A 22,654-nucleotide genomic window follows, 5' to 3' on the forward strand; every position below is an offset into this window, starting at 1 on the left:
CACTCTCACTAGCAGACCCCTCCTCTCCTTGGATGGCCCGCTCCTGACCTTGCGCCTCATGTAGTTCCCACTCATTTTCGATGGTGGACACTAGGTTGGTTACCTGGAATATAAGGTGTATGCACACACCAGCGCGCTGCTACTCAGTCTTCGCCTACCTGCAACGCCATGGAGTGGCCATCGCTCTTCTCCAAGAAACCCATCTGACCCAACCGGAACTAGATAGGCTACGTGCCCTGGAGGGGGCGGCTTTTCGGCACCACATACTCCGCGCATGCCCGTGGCACGCTGATTTGGGTGCGTGCGGGTACACCTTTCACATGCACTGGCTCGGTGGTTGATCCCGCTGGGCGATACACGTTGGTTCAGGGGAAACTCAACGGGCAACCCATACTCCTGGGCTCAATCTATGCCACGAACGTCGACCAACCTACGTTCTTGACCCAGCTTTCGGTGGCGTTAACGCCATATGTGGGTCTCCCATGGTTATTGGGCGGGGACTTTAATGCAGTGCTTGACACGCACCTTGACAGGTCATACCCACCGCTCCGTAACACACAGGCCGTCTCGAATGCGAGGAGTCTCACGGACTGGTTGGCACGCTGGGCATTACATGATATATGGCGTTCCCTACACCCCAGTGACCGTCTCTATTCATATTATTCGGCGGTGCATGACCTTCACGTCCGCCTGGACAGGGTGGTGAGCTCTCCCTCGCTGACTCCTTTGATAACTCAGGCAGAATACCTGGGCCGGACTCACTCGGATCATAACCCGCTTCGGCTACGACTCTCCTGGGACCCGGGTAGGCCCCCCGTCCCGACGTGGCGACTACAGCCGGCCGCTCTCGAAGACGCGGAGTTTCGTGCCTCTTTAGTAACGGCGATTGAGCAGTTCTTTGACCTCAACGAGGGCACGGCAGGTAACGCGCTGACAGAATGGGACGCGCACAAGTCCACTATGCGGGGACACTGCCTGGGGGCGACGGGAAATATCCGTAAACAACTCACGTTGTCGCTCGCTTCCCTGGAGTCGCGCCTACTGTTGTGTGAGCGCCATGGTGAAGGAGGAGGGCGGGACTCGGTCCGACTAGTGCGGCTTCGGATGAGTCACGCTGAGCTGATGGAGCGTCTTCGATGCCACAATTACGCTGCTCACTCGGCTCGGGTCCATGCTACCTCCGATAGGGCGGGACGGTTATTGGCCTGGCTGATTAGACACGAGACGGCCCACACTCCCATAGAATCTATTCGTGGGCCAGACGGGACGCTAGTACACACGCAGCGAGAGATCCACCGAACACTGACGGCGCATTATGCGGCCCTCTACGCCTCGACGGGGCGCAGGCCGGCGCAGGAGCTGGATCAGTTCCTGGAGGCTGCCTGCCTACCTACGGTCCCGGATGCCCACCAGGAGACGCTGGAGGCCCCCTCACGCTGGAAGAGATAGGGGAGGCGGTCGCTTCGCTGGCCTCCGGTAAGGTGCCATGGCCAGATGGGCTTCCCGCGGAGTATTATAAGGCCTACCGGGAGTCCCTAGTGCCCAGACTGCACGCGCTCTATCTTGCGGCCCTTGAGGAGGCTACCCTGCCGGCCTCTATGAGAGAGGCCTTCCTGATCTCCTTGCTTAAGCCGGGACGTGATCCCACCAGTTTGGGGTCTTATCGCCCCCTCGCCCTTCTCAACAGTGATTACAAAATACTAGCCAAGATCTTGGCGGAGCGGCTGACCCCGACGGTGCCGCTGTTGGTGCACAAGGACCAAAACGGGTTTGTGCCCAAGCGCAGCACCTCTCTTAACCTGAGACGATTTTTCCGGGTGGCCACGGAGGGGGCGCAACGCTGGCCAAGGGCAGGCTGCCTGCTGCTGGACCTCGAAAAGGCCTTCGATTGCCTTGAATGGAGCTATTTGGTGGCAGCACTGTCGCATTACGAGCTGGGCCTCGGGTTCCTCCAAATGGCGGCGCTCCTCTATAAAGATCCGGTGGTGCGGGTGAAGACCGGTCCCTATATTTCAGACGCCATCCCGGTGGGTCGTGGTACCAGACAGGGGTGTCCCCTCTCGCCCCTCCTCTTAGCGTTCGCAATAGAGCCTCTAGCTGCTACCCTGCGGAGGGTATTGGCGAACGGCATTCTCATGGGTGACGCGTCTCATCAGGTCTCCCTTTATGCGGACGACCTCCTGGTCTTCATTGAGGATGTGGCGGCCATCCCTGGAGACCTGGAGCGTGTCCTGACTGATTTCGCTGCGCTCTCCGGACTACGGGTAAACACGGCTAAGTCGTGCCTTTATGCGTTCCGGGCGGACACCCCGGACCCGCAGTTCCGCCTAGGGGGGGGGGGGTGCCAGTTAAATGGCAACCTGACACCTTCCGTTACTTGGGCATCCAAATATACAGGCAACCGGATGATCTGGTTGCAGGCAATTTGGGTAAGGCTGTAGCAGCGGTCCGTTCCCAGATGTGGTTTTGGAGTACCCTTCCCCTCGCGGTCACGGGGCGCATTGCGTTAGTTAAAATGGTGGCTCTGCCTCGGCTCTTATGTTATTTTGCTAACTTGCCGTACTATATCCCGGCATCCTTCTTTGCTCCCTTAGAACGCTCGCTCCGGGACTTTGTGTTGGGCAATGCGCGCCACAGGGTGGCACTGCCCAAGTTATACCTCCCCACGGGTCAGGGGGGTCTTGCGATGCCGTGCTTCGCACATTATTATTTGGCAGCGCAATTACAATGGGTGGCCCGATGGCTGGCGGACAGGGAGCGGGATGACACGGCCTCCGCGGAACCCCCTATATCCTTAGCTGACATCATTGCATCGTTCCATTCGACGGCCAGGGCGCCTCAACCGCGGCCCCTCCTTGTAGAAGTGGCCTATAAATGCTATCGTCGTGCTCTCTACCTAACCAGGAACTGTATCCCTTACGCCCCTGCCATGCCGATAGAAGGCTCTCCTAGTGGGCGGAGGGTTCTGTGTCGGACCGAGCTTGTGGACTGGTACGCGGCGGATATCCACACGCTGGGGGACCTCTATCAGGATGGTGCTCTTATCCCATTCACCTCGTTGGCGGAAGAGACGGGGTTGCCGGCAGGCCAATTTCTGTGTCACCGGTCGCTTATCGCGACGCTGGCGAGTAGGTGGGGAGATCTTAAAGAGGAGCCAGCGCAGCACCTTACGATGCAATATCTGCATGTCATGGGGCGGGGGCAGCCTCTGATACGCTGGTTTGCCGCTTCCTTGCGCACGCATACGGCGACCGACTTGTCTCCACTGCGCGGTAAATGGGAGGCGGACCTGGCCCGTCCGTTGTCTGACAAGGAATGGAGTAGGGCGCTACTAGGCCCCACGCGGATTCCCAGGGACATGCGAATCCGCAAATTCAATATTTTATTCTGCACAGGGCGTATCTTACACCCGACTCTATCAATCGGTATTTTCATCGCATGGACGCGAGCTGTCCGTGCTGCCGGTTGCTGGATGCTGGGCTGGTCCACATGTTGTGGAACTGCCCTGAGTTGTGCGCGTACTGGCGGGCGGTGCACGAGGAATTGAGTACCTGCACGGGTCGGCTTGCGCCGCTGGAGTGGTCGGTCTGCCTGCTACACCTGTTTCGCCGCACCCCTCCTACGAAGGTTGCCTCACGATTTTTCGACATGGGCCTGGTGGTGGCAAAGAGGTTGCTCACCAAACATTGGAAGGCGGAGGACCCCCCCCCCGAGTACGAGCCTGGCGGAAATCGATGCTGGTGTGGGCGGGAGTGGAGGGGGTGGCCCTATTAAGAGAAGAAACGATGGGCCTCAGGCGGACGCCCATAGCGGCCCAATGGAATACACTCTTGCAGAACCTGACACAACTAGACGGGGACACCTTGGGTTCCAGTGGGACACACGCTGGGGATCCACCTACTGGGGAGGGGGGAGATGAAGATCGGACAGGGAGTCGGCCGTGACAGTAGTCTCAAGGGGCCCTAGATGACTAGGTGTGGTACCGGAGTGAGGCGAGACATGTTCAATCACGCTGTCCGTACGAGGGGATATGGGCTTGTAGGGGGGGGGGCACAGGTGGGGGTGGATAACGTCAATGTACCAGAGTACGCTGTAGCTGCTGCTGTTGTTTGGTAGAGGCACTTGTTGTTTTGCCCTCTCTTCTTATTGTTTAAGGGAACTGTTTATTACAATGCATTGGCGAAGTATGGGTGCATCACGAGTGGCTACTTTAAGGGCAGCTCCCCAGTGAGGTGAGAACAGAGGGAGTTATTGAGTTGGTGGGGTTGGTTGGGAGGCCCGTAATGTTCATTTTCCCTAAGGGGTGCGTGTAGCACCTGATCCTGTTTACCACTAGGCCCATGTCCATTGATGTGTCATTGGTCCTGTTTCAATTATTAGCCGTCAGGCTGTTCCAATGTAATGGGTACTGTGACTATACCTATGAAATGCCAATAAACAGATTTCATAATAATAATGAACTTCTTCCTGCACACTGTGATTAGCCTGGGGGGATGTGCATGGGTATACAATACGCAGCGTATTAGCGCAGGCATGCATCTTACCTTGTTGTGTGGTTGCTGCGCTGGAGGTGTCCATTTGGGTGACTCCCACGACTGCCTCAGGCTCAATAGTCCCCTCAACGTGGTCCTCCAGGGCTGTGTTGGTGGGTACTTTGGATGGCCCCCCTCCTGTGCCAGCTGCTTCCTTCACCCTTTCTGCTATGCGCTCCTTTGCGCGTTTCCTGACGTTGTACCACCTCTTCTTCAGCTCGTCAATGCTGCGGTGCGTGACTCCCACAGCATTTACCTTCTCCTTGATGCACAGCCATATCTTGCGCTTCTCAGCTTCTGGCACCTTCAGGGACAACTTCCCAAAATGTTTGTCATGCTTGCTGCTCACCCCCTCGATCAGGACTTCCAGTTCTCTATCAGAGAACTTTATCTTCCTCTTCCTGGGCGTGTTGGTTGTCTTTGCAGCATTGTTGTCCATCCTGGGTAGGTGTAGTGTAGCTGGGTTGTAAGGGTGAAGTCTCTCAGGTCAGCTTCAGTCCTCTGCCTCCTCCTCTGAGCTCCTCAGGGCACTGAATGAAGCATGGGCTGGATGACTTCCTGGGTGTGATGTCTTCAGCCTGCTTCAGGAGCGACCTGTTTTTTGCGAATTCGCTATTTCCGAATTCGCTTTTTCCGAAATAGCTAATACCGAATTCGGTAATAGCTAATATCTATTTTAAGGACTCGCTATCGTAGATTCGGAATTATTTAGCGATTTTTACCGAATCGCTAAATATTACAGATTCTGTACATGCATCCTGGAAAACGATTACTTATTTGTCGCTAATAAGGAATCGCTTTACCGATTTTTGATGCATGTACACCTCAGTCTTTGGTGGGTGGGTTTTATTGCTTACATGGCCATTTATAATCACCTTATTGTTTTTCCCTTAATTCCACCCATTTACTAGTAGTAGTTATTCCCCATTTTTCTCCCATTCTATTTTGCCCTTCCCATATTTACTACTAAAACAGAGACCCTGCAGTCATAGCAGAGAACTCCGCACATAAGATATAATAATACGAGCGTATAAAGAGACCGCCTGGAGATTTGGGACTAGAATTTGTGAATACTGTAGTACTACTTTACGTACTCAAAAGTGCTCACGTGAATAAACCTCAAAGTATTTTCAGATACTCTAGTCTAAATCCCCAATAATCCAGTTAAAGACCATCCATTCAATACCATAAGGTTATTTTTCATAACCCGATTTAACAGCAGCTGAATCTAACCGCTAGATGGCAGTAGAATACAATTTATGTACATTTTTAAAATAATATTTTTGTGTTATCAGGGGCTGCTTACAAAAATATCCATGCCAATTACTCATCTCAACTTCCAAATGGTAACCTAGAAGAACATCCTCGCCATCATCTACGTCTTGACGTGCCTATATTTCTCTGTGACTTTGCCCTAAACATAAGGGGTTCAAGTAATCCTGGACCCCAGAAGGAAAGGATACGGATTGCGTTTCAACTATTTTTCCACCTATCACTTAATCCGGATGCCTATTCGACCCTCCCAGCTGAATCTCCAGAAGCCTGGCTCATCCCTTATCATCTACACCTCAGTCCACTCAAAACCATCACTGTAGTGGTTAATCATGCGTGCCCTGCTGGAAGGATGACACGGACAGGAAATACTTTATATGTCCCTTTATTCTTCATTATTTAGCTGGTTTGTGAACTGTTAATGCATTATAATGTACCTTTCTTGAAAGAGGTGAGTCTTCAACTATTTCCTAAATTGGAGCAGTTTTTGGGCAGTCCTAATGCATGTGTAGATGTTGTTCCAGATCCGGGGTGCATAGATGGAAAAGATCTGCTGCCAATACAACACACATACAATTATTTAATCAAAGCCATCTATCACCCTTATTCTGTGTAGCCTCCCTTTATTGATTCTTCCAAGTGTATGTGAAATGACCTGTGTCAGTGGTCATCACAACAATACCTAAGAGCTATTTCCATCACAATATATTCAGCACCTTGTTCCTATATGCTTGCTGCTGTTGGCCACAATAGATACATCCACAATGAAATTACTCCCTAGGTAAAGTTCTGCACTCTCTGAAACTTCTAGGAGTCCTGGGGTGCTTTTTGTGTGCCTCAATAGGCCCATCCACAATGACACCTTGGTAAAGTTCCGAGCCTCTGATCATTTTAAGTGGCCTGTCTGCTTGGTCTAGTGCAGGGGTTGGATGGCTCTGAACATGGCAGCAATGCTACGAAAAGTACTTCACTTTCAATCTCAGAAGCTCCCCATCATACATCAGTCATTTTGGATTACAAAGGGCCAATCCTTATCCTCCACTTGTCTCACTCTTTCTTCACAGCCCAGTGGTCTGTTACACAGGGCTTTAAGTGGGATTAAAAAACAGGGGGGGTTGTCTCTCACAGGGGCGTGGCCGATGTAATTAAGGGCATGGCCTAAAACACTTACGCTAAAAATCTGTTCATCGCATAGTTTGCTGCCCCACTGATATTTAGCTGTTTCTGTACATTTATCCAGCTATTTTTTTTTTTAAGGCAGATTTATATAGCGCAAACTCGACAAATAAATATTGGAGTGCTTTACACCGGTTACGTTACACAAGGACACATTCAGGCACGGGGGGATTAAGTGATTTGCCCAGAATCACAGGATGTGGGCGCGACCCCGAGGCTCGAAACTTGGGTTCCAGCACCAAAGTTGTCAGTCTAGCCGACAGACCACATCCTCTCCTCTATTTAACACAAGTAACATTACATTTACAACAAGCCAGAACTATTGGCTTTGTCAATGGTTGTAAATTGCATAAGATAAATCAGAAACAATTATTACTTTGTTGTATATAATATTGAAAATGTTTCCGTGCTGACCTTCGAGCTGAGAAAGCTGGTTGGAGCCTTGGCTCAACATCCTGCGATTCAAAACATGAATAGGGTCTTGTGTTATGTTACTGGTGCTCATGTTTGGCCTACATAAAACTGAAAAATTAGTCTCTTTGAAGCTACATTAAAAGCAGTGAAGAATGGTACTATTGCAGAGTTAAAATTTTTGTTTCCCCACCCTAAAGGTAAAAATGGAAAGTGCGATAGGGACCCGTTTCAGCACCTGCTTCTAAGAAATGCCGGTGCTGATCTACGGCGGGACCCGGCCCACTTGAAACCCTGCCTTTACGGGTACCTTGCTTGCTCACCTGCATGGCCTGGGTATAAACTGACAGCTCACTTGTACACATCCTCACCCTCTGCTCCAAAGTCGTCCGCTTCCCACTGCCCCATTTGTTTGGAAAAGCTACTGCATGCTCCGTAGGCACAGCACTGGTAGGCATAAGGCACCTCGAGGATTCTGGGAAAAGAAAGAGGCATTTAATAAGGTACAAGGCCATTCTACTGACGAGCAAACTATGAAAGAACTCTAGAAAAACTTTACAAAGTCGAGCAAACTAGAGCACCCGCGCCTTTTTAGAAGAAAGAAGGTCAAAAATGTGCATTAACGACTGCTAAAATATATATATTATCTACTGGCGGTCGCCAGTAGATAGTTATAGTTAGGATCGTGTTTCCATAGGAAATCCGCAACATTCTATTTGGAATAACTTTGGCGCCGATTGACGAATCCTCGCGAAATTTTCAAAATAGGTGGGGCGCTCCGCTCCGCTCCTTCCCTGAAAGTCTCGGGGGGATTCGTCAAGCGGGGGCTGAGAAAAAGGGGGGGTCCCAAAACGCGTTTTCCCCATGCATTTTTCCATAGGACCTTTAGTCCAAGCTACAGCCCGAACGGCTGAACAGAATTACTTGAAATTTGGCAGAGAGGTAGTCCTCAGGTCAGGGATGTGCCTTTTGCAGGTCTGGTGTAAATCTGTTTAGTATTTCCTGAGAAAATAGCATTTAAAAGCATATATATATCTATAAGCGCGCACCGTGCACGTACGGTAAAACTCACCGTACGCGCACGCTGCCGTGCGCGAGCGCAATTCGGATTGGTTGTCAGATCTTAGTAAACATTCGAATCGGTCGAAACCAGGAAGTGTCGGCCGCCATTTTGTCTCTGGCAGTCTGAGGGGGTGAAAAACAAAGGTGGAGAACGTGAAAAGGGGGCAGGGTGGACAGTTCCTGACCCCCTAGCCTTTGTCAGGGGGTCCCAGAAGGACCCCCAAGGGCCAAAATTTCCTTTAATTTTTTTGCCAAAAATCGCGGAGTACGCGTAGCGTGCGCGTACGGTAGAAAGGGAAAAATTCCGCGAACTGCGTAACGTGGGCGCGCGGTGCGCGAAGCGCACCGTGCGCCCACAGCCCGCGCACGGTGCGCGAAGCTCACCGTGCGCGTACGGTACGCACACGGTGAAAAACCTTAAAAAAAAAATACATAACTTAGCATTTAAAAAACCGTACAAATTCACTGAAAAAACCATAGGTTTCACACACGTTATAGTTAGGAATTAGCATTTAAAAAACCTTGCAAATTCACTTAAAAAAACATAGGTTTCACACATGTTATAGTTAGCTGGACATTTCACTCGTGAAAAACCATTGAAATTCCCCCGTTATAGTTAGTGCAGGCAACTATAACTCACGCGACCGCAATCCTCTGCTGATGACGTCAGATATTACATCACTGTATTTAGACACCTATTTACCCATGTCTTCTTCCATTAATCTTTAGCTATACATATATTACAAATATTTATTTTTCAGAAAGACACATATGTAATCAGTGATGTAATATCTGACGTCATCAGCAGAGGATTGCGGTCGCATGAGTTATAGTTGCATGCACTAACTATAACGGGGGAATTTCATTGTTTTTTTACGAGGGAAATGTCCAGCTAACTATAACATGTGTGAAACCTATGGTTTTTTTAAGTGAATATATATATATATATATATTTTTTTTAATATATGTATTAAACTTTTGTATAACATTAAAAAACAATTCAGGGCGACAGCCTGTAACCAAAATAAATTAAAACAGAGGAGGTGAAAAGGTACGTGCAACTGTTCACACAAGACAAGCACATGAGGAAGTGTCAAGACGAATAAAACACATTAGGAACTGGGACGACATCACAGTGCACATCAAGAATCAGGATCATAGTCAGGGATCTGGTGCATCTCCCAGGGAGTATAGATGGTAGCACCTAAGCCAACCTCGCTAGTCCCTGCACTCCCACATCTACTGCCCTTGTCCACCCAGTAAAGGGGTATGTTTTTATTCAATCTGGTGACATCCCTGGATTCTGAAGTGAACCTCCCAAATGTGCCAGTGTGGTGTATGGCCCCCAACCCGTAAAGTGGCATTGTGACCCCATTAAATGTGGCTCTTGGAGTAGGACAGGTTACTGATGTTTGATATAACTCACAACCAGGCCCCATTTCACCTTATTACCTGGTTCATTTAGGTTCCAGGACATTACTGAGTACAGGAAGTCCATCAAGTGCCATAAGGTGCAAATGTGGTGATGTTCAGCCTATATACCGCCCGGGTTACCAACATAGTGCATCCATGCATTTCTCCATCTCCAACGAACAATTCAAAAACAACTAAACACCCCATGAAAACCCCAATACTCTCTCCCTTCCACCCCCCCCCACTGAGTGCAAAAACACATCAACTTGACAACTACTCATGTGTGATGCACGAGAGGTCTGTTGCCCACCTACTAACACCCAGAAACCTAACTAGTGCTCCAACGTCCGTGAAGCAAAGATAGCAAATGACCCCCCCACACACAGAGAGTAAACAAATAGTAAAGAGCAGTCATAAGGTAATAAGTAGAGGAAGAAAAGAGTGAGAGGGAGGCTACTAAAGGTGGACCCAGCCCACCATTTCTCACCCCTCCTCGGCCTGCCCTCAGCCCTGCCAGAAAGTCAGGAATCCCCATATCAAGGCAAACACAGTTACCAGGAAAGAGTCACAGCCAGTCCCATCGTGTCCCACACATCTCACCACCCAAGCCTACTACAGGTCCATAAGGCCCAGAGTCATATCCAGACACAACCCCTCCAGGCCAGGTAGGTCCAAAATATAGAAGTCAGCAAACAAGCCACCACTGATAAGGAGAAGGGGCTACTGGTTCTAAGGGTCTGGTGTTTCCTCCACCACCTCAGAGGCACTGTCCGCCGATGTAGCCGAAGTGACAGCCTCCACAAGAGTTCTGGCTTCCTCCCTCTCCTGCCTCTGACTCTCCATGTCCATTATGCCATCTTGCTGGATGTCGGCTGTCAATCGTGGTTTGTGTCTGATCCTCAGATATCTCGGCGTCCTGTTGTGGTGTCTTCTCTGTGACCAAGCTGCAGGAGTCCTGGACCCCAACCAGGGGGTGACCCTTTCCGCTCACGTTCAGCGAATCCCACACAAGCTATGGGCTGGTGAAGAAATGTGAACGACCATCATGGAGCACTAAAGCAACATATAGGTGAGGCCCATCGATTTCAGTTTCTGTTTGACCCCCCCCCCCCCAACGTCTGCCTCTGCTGCTGAACATTTTGAGTGCAATTTGGAAAGATGCGAATTGTATGATTGCCGAACACCGGGTCCCCCTGATGTCGAATCGCATGCAGGATTGCATACCTGTTTGTATGGTTAAGGTGCTTTGCAATTACAGTCTGAGGTAGGCACCCTGGCCGAGGGAGCGGTGTCAGCGATCGATGCACCCTTTCCACCACAAAGACCTGTGACAGAGCATCCTCCAGGATCTTTTTTGCTGAGTCACCTCTCCAGAAATAGTTCAGGTATAGTGCCCTCAACCTTCTCGGGGAATCCCAGAAAGTTTAAATTGCATCTCCTTAACCGACCTTCCGCATCCTCAGCACACATTTCCAATTGTTGTGTCTGCCTTGTGAGAGCCGCCACCGTGGCCCTAAGGGACGACAGTTCCTCCTGCATTTGAACATCTTGTTTTTCTGTTGCCGTAGATCTTTCAGCCACATTATGGAGGTCATCCCTGAGTAGGTTCACATCAAGGGAAACAAAGTCAATTGTAGCCTGGACATTTACACTAGAAGCTTCAATAGACACCAACATCTGTGCTCCGGTGGGCCCTTGGGGTGCCTGTAAGCCACCTTCAGCATCTCCTGGTGGACCGGCCCCAGCCCACTGGCAGTAAACTGGTCCATTTTCGTCTGTTGAGCCCCACGCAGCTCCAAACTGAGATGGGGCACACCAGCAGGATCACCCACCTCAATAAATCATGTCTCCTCTGCAGCTCTCACTTCCTTCAGCATTCAAAAGGCACTCAGGCTATGGATTCCAGGGACCCACCAGAGGATCGCACCTCTAAGGCTCACTTCCTCAGTGTCCAAGGATCCTTACCTCAAACCAACTAGACAAGTCTCATGAGGCCCTCTCTCCGTATTTCCTCCCCTTTTTGGGGGGTTCTGACCCAGTTCGATGGCCCTTCCTCATACAGGGTCCTCCGTGATATCACCAGGTGAAGGGAAAAAATAAACCACAAGGCATAGGGGGCACTGACTCCAGTCCCAACCGGTCCCCCAGGTCTCCACAAAGCAAGCTGTGATGTAGTGCATGGGAGGGGATGGAGGAGTGTACGATCCACCCTCGGCGTCGGCACCAGGACCCTAGGTTCAAAACAGGCTATCTCTGGTCTACAAAACACACAAGATGATGGACGGAATGTTGCACATTGGCAAAACATTCACCCCCAGTCACAGATCTGGATTTAATCCATCGTTATTTTGCTCACCACGCCACCCCAGTTCAGACATGGCCATATGCAAATCAGTCTCTGTGCCTCATGGGAACAGTCCAGCCCGAACTGCCAAGCCAAGTCCTCCCTGGACCGGAATCAAGCATCCTAGGACCGGTTTCGGGGTTTCACCCCTCTTCAGCCAGGATAGCTTGACTCCAGTGGCGTAGTGAGCACGGGACCCACGTCTGGGCATACCCTTCCCACATAGGGCGAACAGCAAAACACACAAGATGATGGACGTGGGTCCCGTGCTCACTGCGCCACTGGAGTCAAGCTATCCTGGCTGAAGAGGGGTGAAACCCCGAAACCGGTCCTAGGATGCTTGATTCCGTCCATCATCTTGTGTGTTTTGCTGTTCGCCCTATGTGGGAAGGGTATGCCCAGACGTGGGTCCCGTGCTCACTACGCAACTGGAGTCAAGCTATTCTGGCTGTAGAGGGGTGAAACCCCGAAACCGGTCCTAGGATTCTTGATTCCGGTCCAGGGAAGACATGGCTTGGCAGTTCGGGCTGGACTGTTCCCATGAGGCACAGGGTCAAGACTGATTTGCATATGGCCATGTCTGAACTGGGGTGGCATGGTGAGCAACATTACGATGGATTAAACCCAGATCTGTGACTGGGGATGAATGTTTTGCCAATGTGCAACATTCCGTCCATCATCTTGTGTGTTTTGCTATCTCTGGTCTACCCCAGGTGGGGGGCACCTCACTAGTCCAGGCAATGGGACAGGGGGAGGGCCCCTCACACTGATTCCGTCACTCACCAGTCCTCAACTCACCAGTCACAGAAGTCGCCCGGAGTGGGCAACAGCTGTCGAAGATTACTGCTACAGCGAGGCAGCGAGTCACATGCTAATGAACTCCCAAATAAATATAGGAGCACTATCATTACAAGGAAGGCACTCCCTCACAAGAGGAATAAATGTGTCACTGGATCAATATGGCCGAACACCACATTGTCAGCTGTGCTATAGAAGGTCCTCCCCCTGAAGAACTGTGAGGATATATCTGCCCAGAATCACAATGTACTAGGAGTGGTGCCTCAACTTCTGCTTCCCTAACATATTCTATACAAACAACAATAGGTCCTAATGGATAATCCAAAGATAGGGCAATTAACCTGGACTAGCTAAATGGTCCACCAAGGGACAGCCTTGATTCACATACTGTACCCATATACTATGGTTGGAATTTTATTTGTTCTGAAGAAAGGGTGTCAGACAGGGCCAACATTACTATTTGTTGTTGTAAAGTTGTTGAATTTATGTTGTATTTTTTTCCATTCTTTCTTTACACCTTTGCATGAGCACTTTTTCCAAGCACTTGTACTCTACGTAGTGGAGCAACCACCATATGTTCAAATGCATATAAATGTATATGATTTAATTTCAATAGAGTTCTGATTTTTTTCCAATTAGTTGTAGTTTTGTGTGTTGTAATGTCAGTAGACTCTTCCCTTTATTTAGGAATGGTACATTCCCCTCTTATTTTGGATTAGGAGTGTATGACTACGGTCATAGGTTCAGACTAGACCATTTTAATTGCTGTAGCTTTGGATTATCCATTAAAACCAATTGTTGTTTGTATCACTTTGCACTCAGGTCCTACGACCTAATTGGTTACCCCATTGTTATGTAATGGTCCATACCATCTATGGGATGAGGGATATAGACAGGATATAGGCTAGCAGGGTATGAGAGATCTAGTCTCTTTGTCCTGTCAATACTCAGGCTTAGCGAGGTTCATTTTCACTCCTCTGCCCATCATCACGGTTGGAGGGATTCACCTCCCATTTATTCTCCATCTGCAAGGGCGAGGAGGCTCAGATCCCATGCCCCATAAATCAGCTTCTAGGGGAAACAGTACCTGAGAAGGATTTTCAGAGTTGCATAACTGACGGAAACATGGGGAAATTCTTCTCACAGAAGATTTCACAGAGTGACACAACTCACCTCATCTTGGGGAAGGTCTCCTTGGAGAAAGTTTCAGACAGTGCAACGTTCCCCTTCAGCTTTAGGTGCAGCAGCCCAGTCAGACCAGTCATTGGGAGTGTGCTTAACTGGTTATCTGTCAGGTCTCTGCTGGGGCAAAGGGAAGCAAAATCAGAAAACAGAGTTTGGAGAAAAAAAAGACTTTTCTTTAGGAGTGGAAATAAACTCATGAATGTAACAAGTAAAATTCCATTTAAGTATATACGGGCAGTGATAGAAGGAGAGAGGCTCGGTGAAGTGAATGACTCTAGTGACAGAGGCTAAGGCCTCATGACGTGTTGGGACTGAGGGCCTACTGAAGTGCATAAACCCAAAAAAGGGGTGAGACCGATGTAATGTATAAGGCCAGTAAAAGAAGGAGTGTGACTCCACAAAGAGACAAGTGATTATGTCAAATGTGGAAGGAAGGGATTCCATTGGGGTGTATCCGACCATCCTCAAACGAGTGAAACTCCATTGATGTGCCTGAGATCAGGAACTGCAGTACTGAGCATCCACTACATTGTGGCCTCTTGGAGATGCCCTGAACCCCCAAGTGTAGGGCGATGGCGGACTGGGGTGGATTGGTGCGCCACACAGGAGAAAGTCATGTATGTGGCACGTGTATGCCCTAAGAAATATCGCAGAATTTGGGGGAAGTGGTTGGGGGGAGAGGTCTAGTTGTAAAGGGATTGTTCGATTCCATCCCATTTTTGTCTTATTACTGTTTGTACATTGGGTGACGAGGACTTGTGTATGTAATCCTAAATTATTGAGATACGGTGCTGAATGGCTGGTGCATTCCTTTTGTAAACCAATAAAAATTTGTTTATCAAAAAAACAAGGGGAAGATTTCACTGAAATCGTCAGTGATAGAATGAGGTATGTCTGTGGAAGTGTGTGAGTCCAGTGGTTGGAGGAAAGAGACTCAATTGAGGTGTAGAATTGTGCGTGGCCAATGAGTAAAGGGAGCTATTCTCCACTTAAATGCATGGGCACGTCAAAGGAGTGCGACTGCTGTCCTGTAGTGGAAGGTGGCCTGAGTCCATCCTGTGCAAGGGAGAACAGCAGTCAGGGGTCACACTTTCACCAGAGACAGATATAACGAGGAGCTTTCTACCCTCTGACACCAGAGATGCACTTACAGTTTGACAAGGGATCGCAGAGTGGCGAATGCATCTGGGTGGATGTTTCGGATGGAGTTCCTGCTCAGGTCTCTGTAAAGACATTGGAAAGCCACGTGTAGCACAAAGATCAATAGATCGAACTGACTCTAAAGTAAAAATGTAAGCCCCGCCCAACCTTCTAACATGCAAAACAGCAGTGAAATTACGTATTTCCGCCCAGTTCTCTTTGTTTCATTCTCTCTTTCGTAATAATCAAAGGGAATGGATCACTTGTAGCTGGCACCAGGGTTCGGATAGTTGTTTCCGATATTTGGTAAAAAACCCTAATTCACGTAAGACAGTTCGTGGGCGGTATATCTTGGTTCTCCGCCTTGATATTTAAATACGTGACAGCATCATCATAGGGTTTTTCCCATGCTTCCTCCAACCCGGAGGGAACCACTGGACGTTCCAGTAGTGATCAGGGAAAAAAAAGGGAAGTACAAAAAAGGGGAGAAGTGCTCAAGTGTTGTGATTGGTTAAAAAATTCCTCAAGCTACCTATATTCAATCTTATTCCATTAGGTGCAGGGAAAAGGATAAAAAACAGCTAGTTGCAGAATGGACATGTAATGAATCCGGTGCAGTTTTAGTCTGAGTGGTCGGTCGACATGTTTCAGCCCCTAATATGCCCAGAAGGGTCGGGGGGCTTTCTTCAGGACCTCAGGTGAAAGCAAAGTGGGATTTGGATAGTGTCCAATGTCAGGTGGAAGTTCCAATAATAATCACATGAACTTCTTTAAGGTCAGTACCTATTTATGGGGGGGGAAAGGGGGACGGGGGAGGAGGAAAGGTAGACAGAAGCGTCCTTAGTTAATACAAGGAGGACGAGGTTGTTACTTGGTATAGCTGAAATCGCAATACATAAGCAAATATAAATGGTAAATCTTTAGATACATATTGGTGTACATCTTAGAGAGCAAGTGGAGATTCGAACCGTCTAAATTGGAGAAAGGTGAGTTAAAAAACAGGTAAGTTAGGTGTGGTTAAAATTAGCACAGATAGTATTGGGAACGTGAGTGTACAATTGTTAAAGCCAGAGTGTTCTGTTGAAGTTGTTAGTTCTAGCATTAGATGCCCCTAGGTAATGGTCATGTTAGACCCAGGTCATTATCGAGCATAGGTTAGTGCAAACATGGTTAAATAACTTTAGGTATCGAGATAAATGGAGAGACCTGCCTCAATTGAGGAGAGCTCTTGGCAAATGTTACGTGATGCAATACGCAAAGATATTAGTACCCTAGGTCATGTTAGTCAAAGTCGTTTTTGAGCCTTGGTTAATGCACACAATGTAAATTAAAATCAGGTAACGAGGCACAGAGAGACCTGCCTCTACTGAGGGGAGCTGTTACCCAAATGCTATGATATGCAACGTGAGCAAAGTAAATGCCTTGGGGGTTCCAATTCAGAACTCCATAGGGCGAAACAGGCAGTGGGATTACTGATAGAAGAAAATAGGAAAACAAGTACAAACAATGTAGAAATCGTCAAGGAACTGAATAACGTTACGTGTCTTCTGTTGAGGCTAAGAGACGTTCCCCATACCGCGGCTCCGGTGCAGTCACGACTTGTGCTGACACTGTTTTCCTGTTCACGTGGAGGACCCGGGAGGCGGGATTAAATACTGGGTTAAGCGCCACGAAAGAAAGACTGTTCGTGTTGTGATGATATCAAAAAACTTTATTGAGCTGGTGATGGTCGTTGGAAAACGCGAGTGTTAAGATTAGAGATATTAAGACTTAAAGCGAGAGTCATTGCCAAAATTTAGTTTTCTATTGATGTACGGGCAGTTGTCATAATAAATGTTTGGCTGAATAAGGCAAAGTTGGTATTATATATGAGGGTTAGAGTGCTCATGTATATTTTATTCTGACATCTTTGTGCCTCAAAATACATATAGCCAATGATTGGCATGTTCAAAGGGGGAACATGTACGTTCATGTTCTGACCTCCTGGTTCTTTAAGACATCCTGCTCAAATGAGAAAGGGGGGTGTTCGTGTGTATTCACGGTCATGTTATTCAAACATCTATTTACACTTATAAACTCAGCCAAGGGATGTCGTCGTTCAATCCTTGTATGTTGGTCTTCAGGCGATGGACCCATCTTTGTTCCTTCTCAAAAAGTAATTTTTCTACATTGGATGTTTTGGAAGTAAGGGTTTCAAGTATTATCCATCTGAGATCGTTCACTGTGTGTGGGTGGTCAATATAATGACTGCTCATTTTCGTTGTTCCTCGTCTACACTTAACATTACTTCTATGCTTGCAAATTCTCTGTTTGACTTTGCGGCAGGTCATCCCGATATATCTGAGGTTGCACGGGCAGGTAATCATGTAGATGGAGTGGGTCGTGTTGCAGTTTGTGTGTTGTCTCATTGACCAGGTCATTTGTGGTGATAGTTCTATGGTTTTGACAGTTTCTGTTAGATGGCATACGGAACAATTTCCACATGGGAAGTGGCCAGTCACTGGAGGTAGGGTCCACAGGGTATTTTGGGTCAGACTCGGCCTAAGATCTGGTGGGCGTGTATGCACCAAAATGTCTTTGTAATTCCTTGTTCGTCTGTTGGCGAACATAGGTTTGGGCCAATTCAGGGTGCCTGAAGTGAGAATGCGCCAATTTTTGTTTATAATCTTTTTGACTGAATTGGTGACAATGCTGTATGTGGTGACACAAGTCAGTTTGTCAACTGTAGTAGTTTTCGATGTCGTCTCTAAGAGGCTCTCCCTTGGCTGGTTTCTTGCTCTCTTCTGGCATTTCTTAATTATTTTCTCTGGGTAGTCTCTTTTGCAGAGTTTAGTGCAAAGATCTTGTGCTTGCGTCTTGTACTCACTGAGTTCACTACAGTTCCTTTTTAGCCGAAGGAACTGACTGTATGGCAAGTTTTCTCGCAGGGGGCGAGGGTGGAAACTGTTGAATAACAGTAAACTGTTTTTGGCCGTCGGTTTGAAGTAAGTTTTTGTCTTGATGACATCACTTTCTACATAAATAGTAAGGTCCAAAAAATCAAGCTGTTCCTTATCCGCGTTGTAGGTAAACTTGAGACAGGGGTCTTGGGTATTGATCCAATCATGGAATTCTTGTAGGTTTTCTGCTGTGCCATCCCAGAACATGATGACGTCGTCTATGTATCTTTTCCAAAAAAGGATTTTGGAAAGGAATGGGTTCTTGTCATTTTGTATGAAGGAGCTCTCGAAATTGCTCACATAGAGACCCGCCACGCTGGGAGCGAAGGTACGTCCCATGGAAGTACCGTGGCATTGTTGGTAGAGGGTACCTTCATATTCAAAAAAGTTTTCAGTTAGAGCCATTCTGCAACATTCTAGAACAAAATGCCGTGGTGTATGATATGGCCAATCATGTTCAAAGAGTAGATTTTCGAGGGTGTTCAGAGTGGCTTGTTGTGGTAGGCTCGTGTATAAACTCTCAATATCGAGTCCTACGAGGAGCATCGTCTCACTGGAAAAGCTTTGGTCTTTCAGGAGGTTGAGGAGATCTCGAGTGTCTTTGAGGTACGTAGGTGTACGTTGTACCATAGGTCTTAAAAATTGGTCAGCAAATTGAGAAAGAGGTTCAAGAACTGAACCAATCCCAGAGACTATGGGGCGTCCTGGTGGAGGTTGCCTTGCTTTGTGCACTTTGGGAAGAGAGTAAAAGTACGGTGTTCGTGGGAGACCTGAAAAAGCCCCCCCGACCCTTCTGGGCATATTAGGGGCTGAAACATGTCGACCCACCACTCAGACTAAAACTGCAGCGGATTCATTACATGTCCATTCTGCAACTAGCTGTTTTTTATCCTTTTCCCTGCACCTAATGGAATAAAATTGAATATAGGTAGCTTGAGGAATTTTTTTACCAATCACAACACTTGAGCACTTCTCCCCTTTTTTGTACTTCCCTTTTTTTTCCCTGATCACTACTGGAACGTCCAGTGGTTCCCTCCGGGTTGGAGGAAGCATGGGAAAAACCCTATGATGATGCTGTCACGTATTTAAATATCAAGGCGGAGAACCAAAATATACCGCCCACGAACTGTCTTACGTGAATGAGGGTTTTTTACCAAATATCGGAAACAACTATCCGAACCCTGGTGCCAGCTACAAGTGATCCATTCCCTTTGATTATTACTAATTAGCTGGAAGCCGAATGGATCACAGCTTCTTCTATTTCCCTCCTCTTGATTGATATATACTCAGCAGCGTGCAGCTGTGGGAATTCTCTTCCTGACATTCCTGTAAAACTTGTTTACAAGAAATAACTAGATCTTGTTAATTAACAGCCTCGATCTTCCTCCCTTTTCGACCTGAAGATGGCGGAGAACTTAGGCTTAAGTTACTCTATGGACGAGATCAACTCCATCCTTTCAGCACCCTCATCTTTTTTGCAAGATGGAGATCTCACACAAACTTTAGCACAGAATAATGACTGGGACTCACTATCTGAAGATAAGAAGGAACAGGTCAAAACTGCTATCCACGGCGTCATCATGACGGAGTATCTTCGCGCCAATGCCGCACCCAGAGGCCTCTGGGTACATAACGCTCCTAGAATCTTCCTACAGGATCTAGCTTTCAGGAAAGACTGGTCAGCCATTTCCTGGAAATGTACTAGGGACTATCTCGTCCTTATAATTAAGACCGCAACCAGACTAACTGAAGCCCTCAGTATTAAGATCCAACTAAGTGAGGCTAAACTGAAAAGTATGGTGCATATCACGGTTTACAAAAAGAAGTTAGAAGAGATTAACCGTGAGATGAATGAGACCAAGGAATACCTCACACAGAGTAAGATTCAGAAACTAAGTAAAGACTTGAAACGATTCTCCATGGAAAAAATGCATCCATACAGCAAAGATGATTACGAAGCACCTAACTACCAGTCTGACAACGAGTCTAGTGGCAATTCTTCCAACAATTCAGATTATAGTGGGGAAGACACTATGCAACAACGCAAACAAAGAGGCTCCAATAGACGCCAACAAAGGCGCAGACCGAATATATGGCGTAATCCCCCTTTTGGGGAACACCCACTCCCTCTTTTCCACCCTTTTGCTCAGAACTACCAAGGATGGATCAATGCCTACCAAACAGTACCATCACAATTAGGACCTTTTATGGGACCCTTCACTCAGCAGCCTTCTTTTTTAGGGAGAGGCCGAACCAACCAGAGAGGAAGAAGGAGAGGTGTCACTTGGACAGACCAAGAGAGGCAAATATTAACCAGGAGCATGTCCAACATGACCAAAGAAAAACCAAGCACGAGCACAACTCACTGATATTCAATCTCTCTGATATCATCCTTTCGGAAGAACAAGAAACAGTACTTAACAAAGGCCTAGGCTTTGTACCTACTCCACCTCTAGATATCTTCAAATTACAAATCGAAGTTGCTCAATTCTGTAGAACCCTTAAACTGAAGGCCTTCTTCCAAAATAAAGAAGACAATTCCAACACAGGAGATACCTCTTTGAGACCTAAATCTATGTTCTGCCCTGCAAACCACCAAATCCCGGTAGAGATTCAGGCCTTCGAACAAGCCATTATGAAGGAAATTAATGAGCTTGGTGAGTCAGTTAAAAAACCGTACATGAACACTACAACCATGGAAAAGAAAGCCCTAGAAGAACTCAAATCACATCCAAACATCATCATCAAACCTGCTGATAAAGGTAGAGGCATAGTTATTCTAAACAAGGAGAGCTATAATGCACAATGCCTTGAGTTGCTGTCTGACAACAAGTTCTACAAAGCAATAACCATTGATCCGACACCAAGATTACAAAGAACTATCAACCTTATGGTTGAAGAAGCTGAGACCAACAGTTGGATCTCTAAGAATGAAGCCTCTTTTCTACGTACCCCTCTCCCACGAACACCGTACTTTTACTCTCTTCCCAAAGTGCACAAAGCAAGGCAACCTCCACCAGGACGCCCCATAGTCTCTGGGATTGGTTCAGTTCTTGAACCTCTTTCTCAATTTGCTGACCAATTTTTAAGACCTATGGTACAACGTACACCTACGTACCTCAAAGACACTCGAGATCTCCTCAACCTCCTGAAAGACCAAAGCTTTTCCAGTGAGACGATGCTCCTCGTAGGACTCGATATTGAAAGTTTATACACGAGCCTACCACAACAAGCCACTCTGAACACCCTCGAAAATCTACTCTTTGAACATGATTGGCCATATCACACACCAAGGCATTTTGTTCTAGAATGTTGCAGAATGGCTCTAACTGAAAACTTTTTTGAATATGAAGGTACCCTCTACCAACAATGCCACGGTACTTCCATGGGAAGTACCTTCGCTCCCAGCGTGGCAGGTCTCTATGTGAGCAATTTCGAGAGCTCCTTCATACAAAATGACAAGCACCCATTCCTTTCCAAAATCCTTTTTTGGAAAAGATACATAGACGACGTCATCATGTTCTGGGATGGCACAGCAGAAAACCTACAAGAATTCCATGATTGGATCAATACCCAAGACCCCTGTCTCAAGTTTACCTACAACGCGGATAAGGAACAGCTTGATTTTTTGGACCTTACTATTTATGTAGAAAGTGATGTCATCAAGACAAAAACTTACTTCAAACCGACGGCCAAAAACAGTTTACTGTCATTCAACAGTTTCCACCCGCGCCCCCTGCGAGAAAACTTGCCATACAGGCAGTTCCTTCGGCTAAAAAGGAACTGTAATGAACTCAGTGAGTACAAGACGCAAGCACAAGATCTTTGCACTAAACTCTGCAAAAGAGACTACCCAGAGAAAATAATTAAGAAATGCCAGAAGAGAGCAAGAAACCAGCCAAGGGAGAGCCTCTTAGAGACGACATCGAAAACTACTACAGTTGACAAACTGACTTGTGTCACCACATATAGCATTGTCACCAATTCAGTCAAAAAGATTATAAACAAAAATTGTCGCATTCTCACTTCAGGCACCCTGAATTGGCCCAAACCTATGTTCGCCAACAGACGAACAAGGAATTACAAAGACATTTTGGTGCATACACGCCCACCAGATCTTAGGCCGAGTCTGACCCAAAATACCCTGTGGACCCTACCTCCAGTGACTGGCCACTTCCCATGTGGAAATTGTTCCGTATGCCATCTAACAGAAACTGTCAAAACCATAGAACTATCACCACAAATGACCTGGTCAATGAGACAACACACAAACTGCAACACGACCCACTCCATCTACATGATTACCTGCCCGTGCAACCTCAGATATATCGGGATGACCTGCCGCAAAGTCAAACAGAGAATTTGCGAGCATAGAAGTAATG

The 22,654-nt window shown here is 47.5% G+C and overlaps 1 protein-coding gene across 2 annotated transcripts in view; it reads right to left on the minus strand.

Annotated features, from left to right (window-relative positions):
• Positions 1 to 22,654, minus strand: part of LGR6 (leucine rich repeat containing G protein-coupled receptor 6) — a 1,163,733-nt gene that overhangs the window by 34,462 nt on the left and 1,106,617 nt on the right. The window contains exons 14-16 of one of the 2 annotated variants that reach the window (XR_014978909.1): positions 15,345 to 15,416; positions 14,182 to 14,307; positions 7,715 to 7,866 (exon numbers count right to left, since the gene is read on the minus strand). Coding sequence is in view for 1 of the 2 variants with exons in the window: in XM_085645134.1 (XP_085501260.1) it covers positions 7,763 to 7,866; positions 14,182 to 14,307; positions 15,345 to 15,416 (302 nt within the window). In the remaining variant the exon portion in view is untranslated. The remainder of the gene's footprint in view (positions 1 to 7,714; positions 7,867 to 14,181; positions 14,308 to 15,344; positions 15,417 to 22,654) is intronic. The other variant, XM_085645134.1, reaches the window with a different exon arrangement.

The sequence above is a fragment of the Triturus cristatus genome, chromosome 1_1 (assembly GCF_964204655.1).
Source record: "Triturus cristatus chromosome 1_1, aTriCri1.1, whole genome shotgun sequence".
Taxonomy (NCBI): Eukaryota; Metazoa; Chordata; class Amphibia; order Caudata; family Salamandridae; genus Triturus; species Triturus cristatus.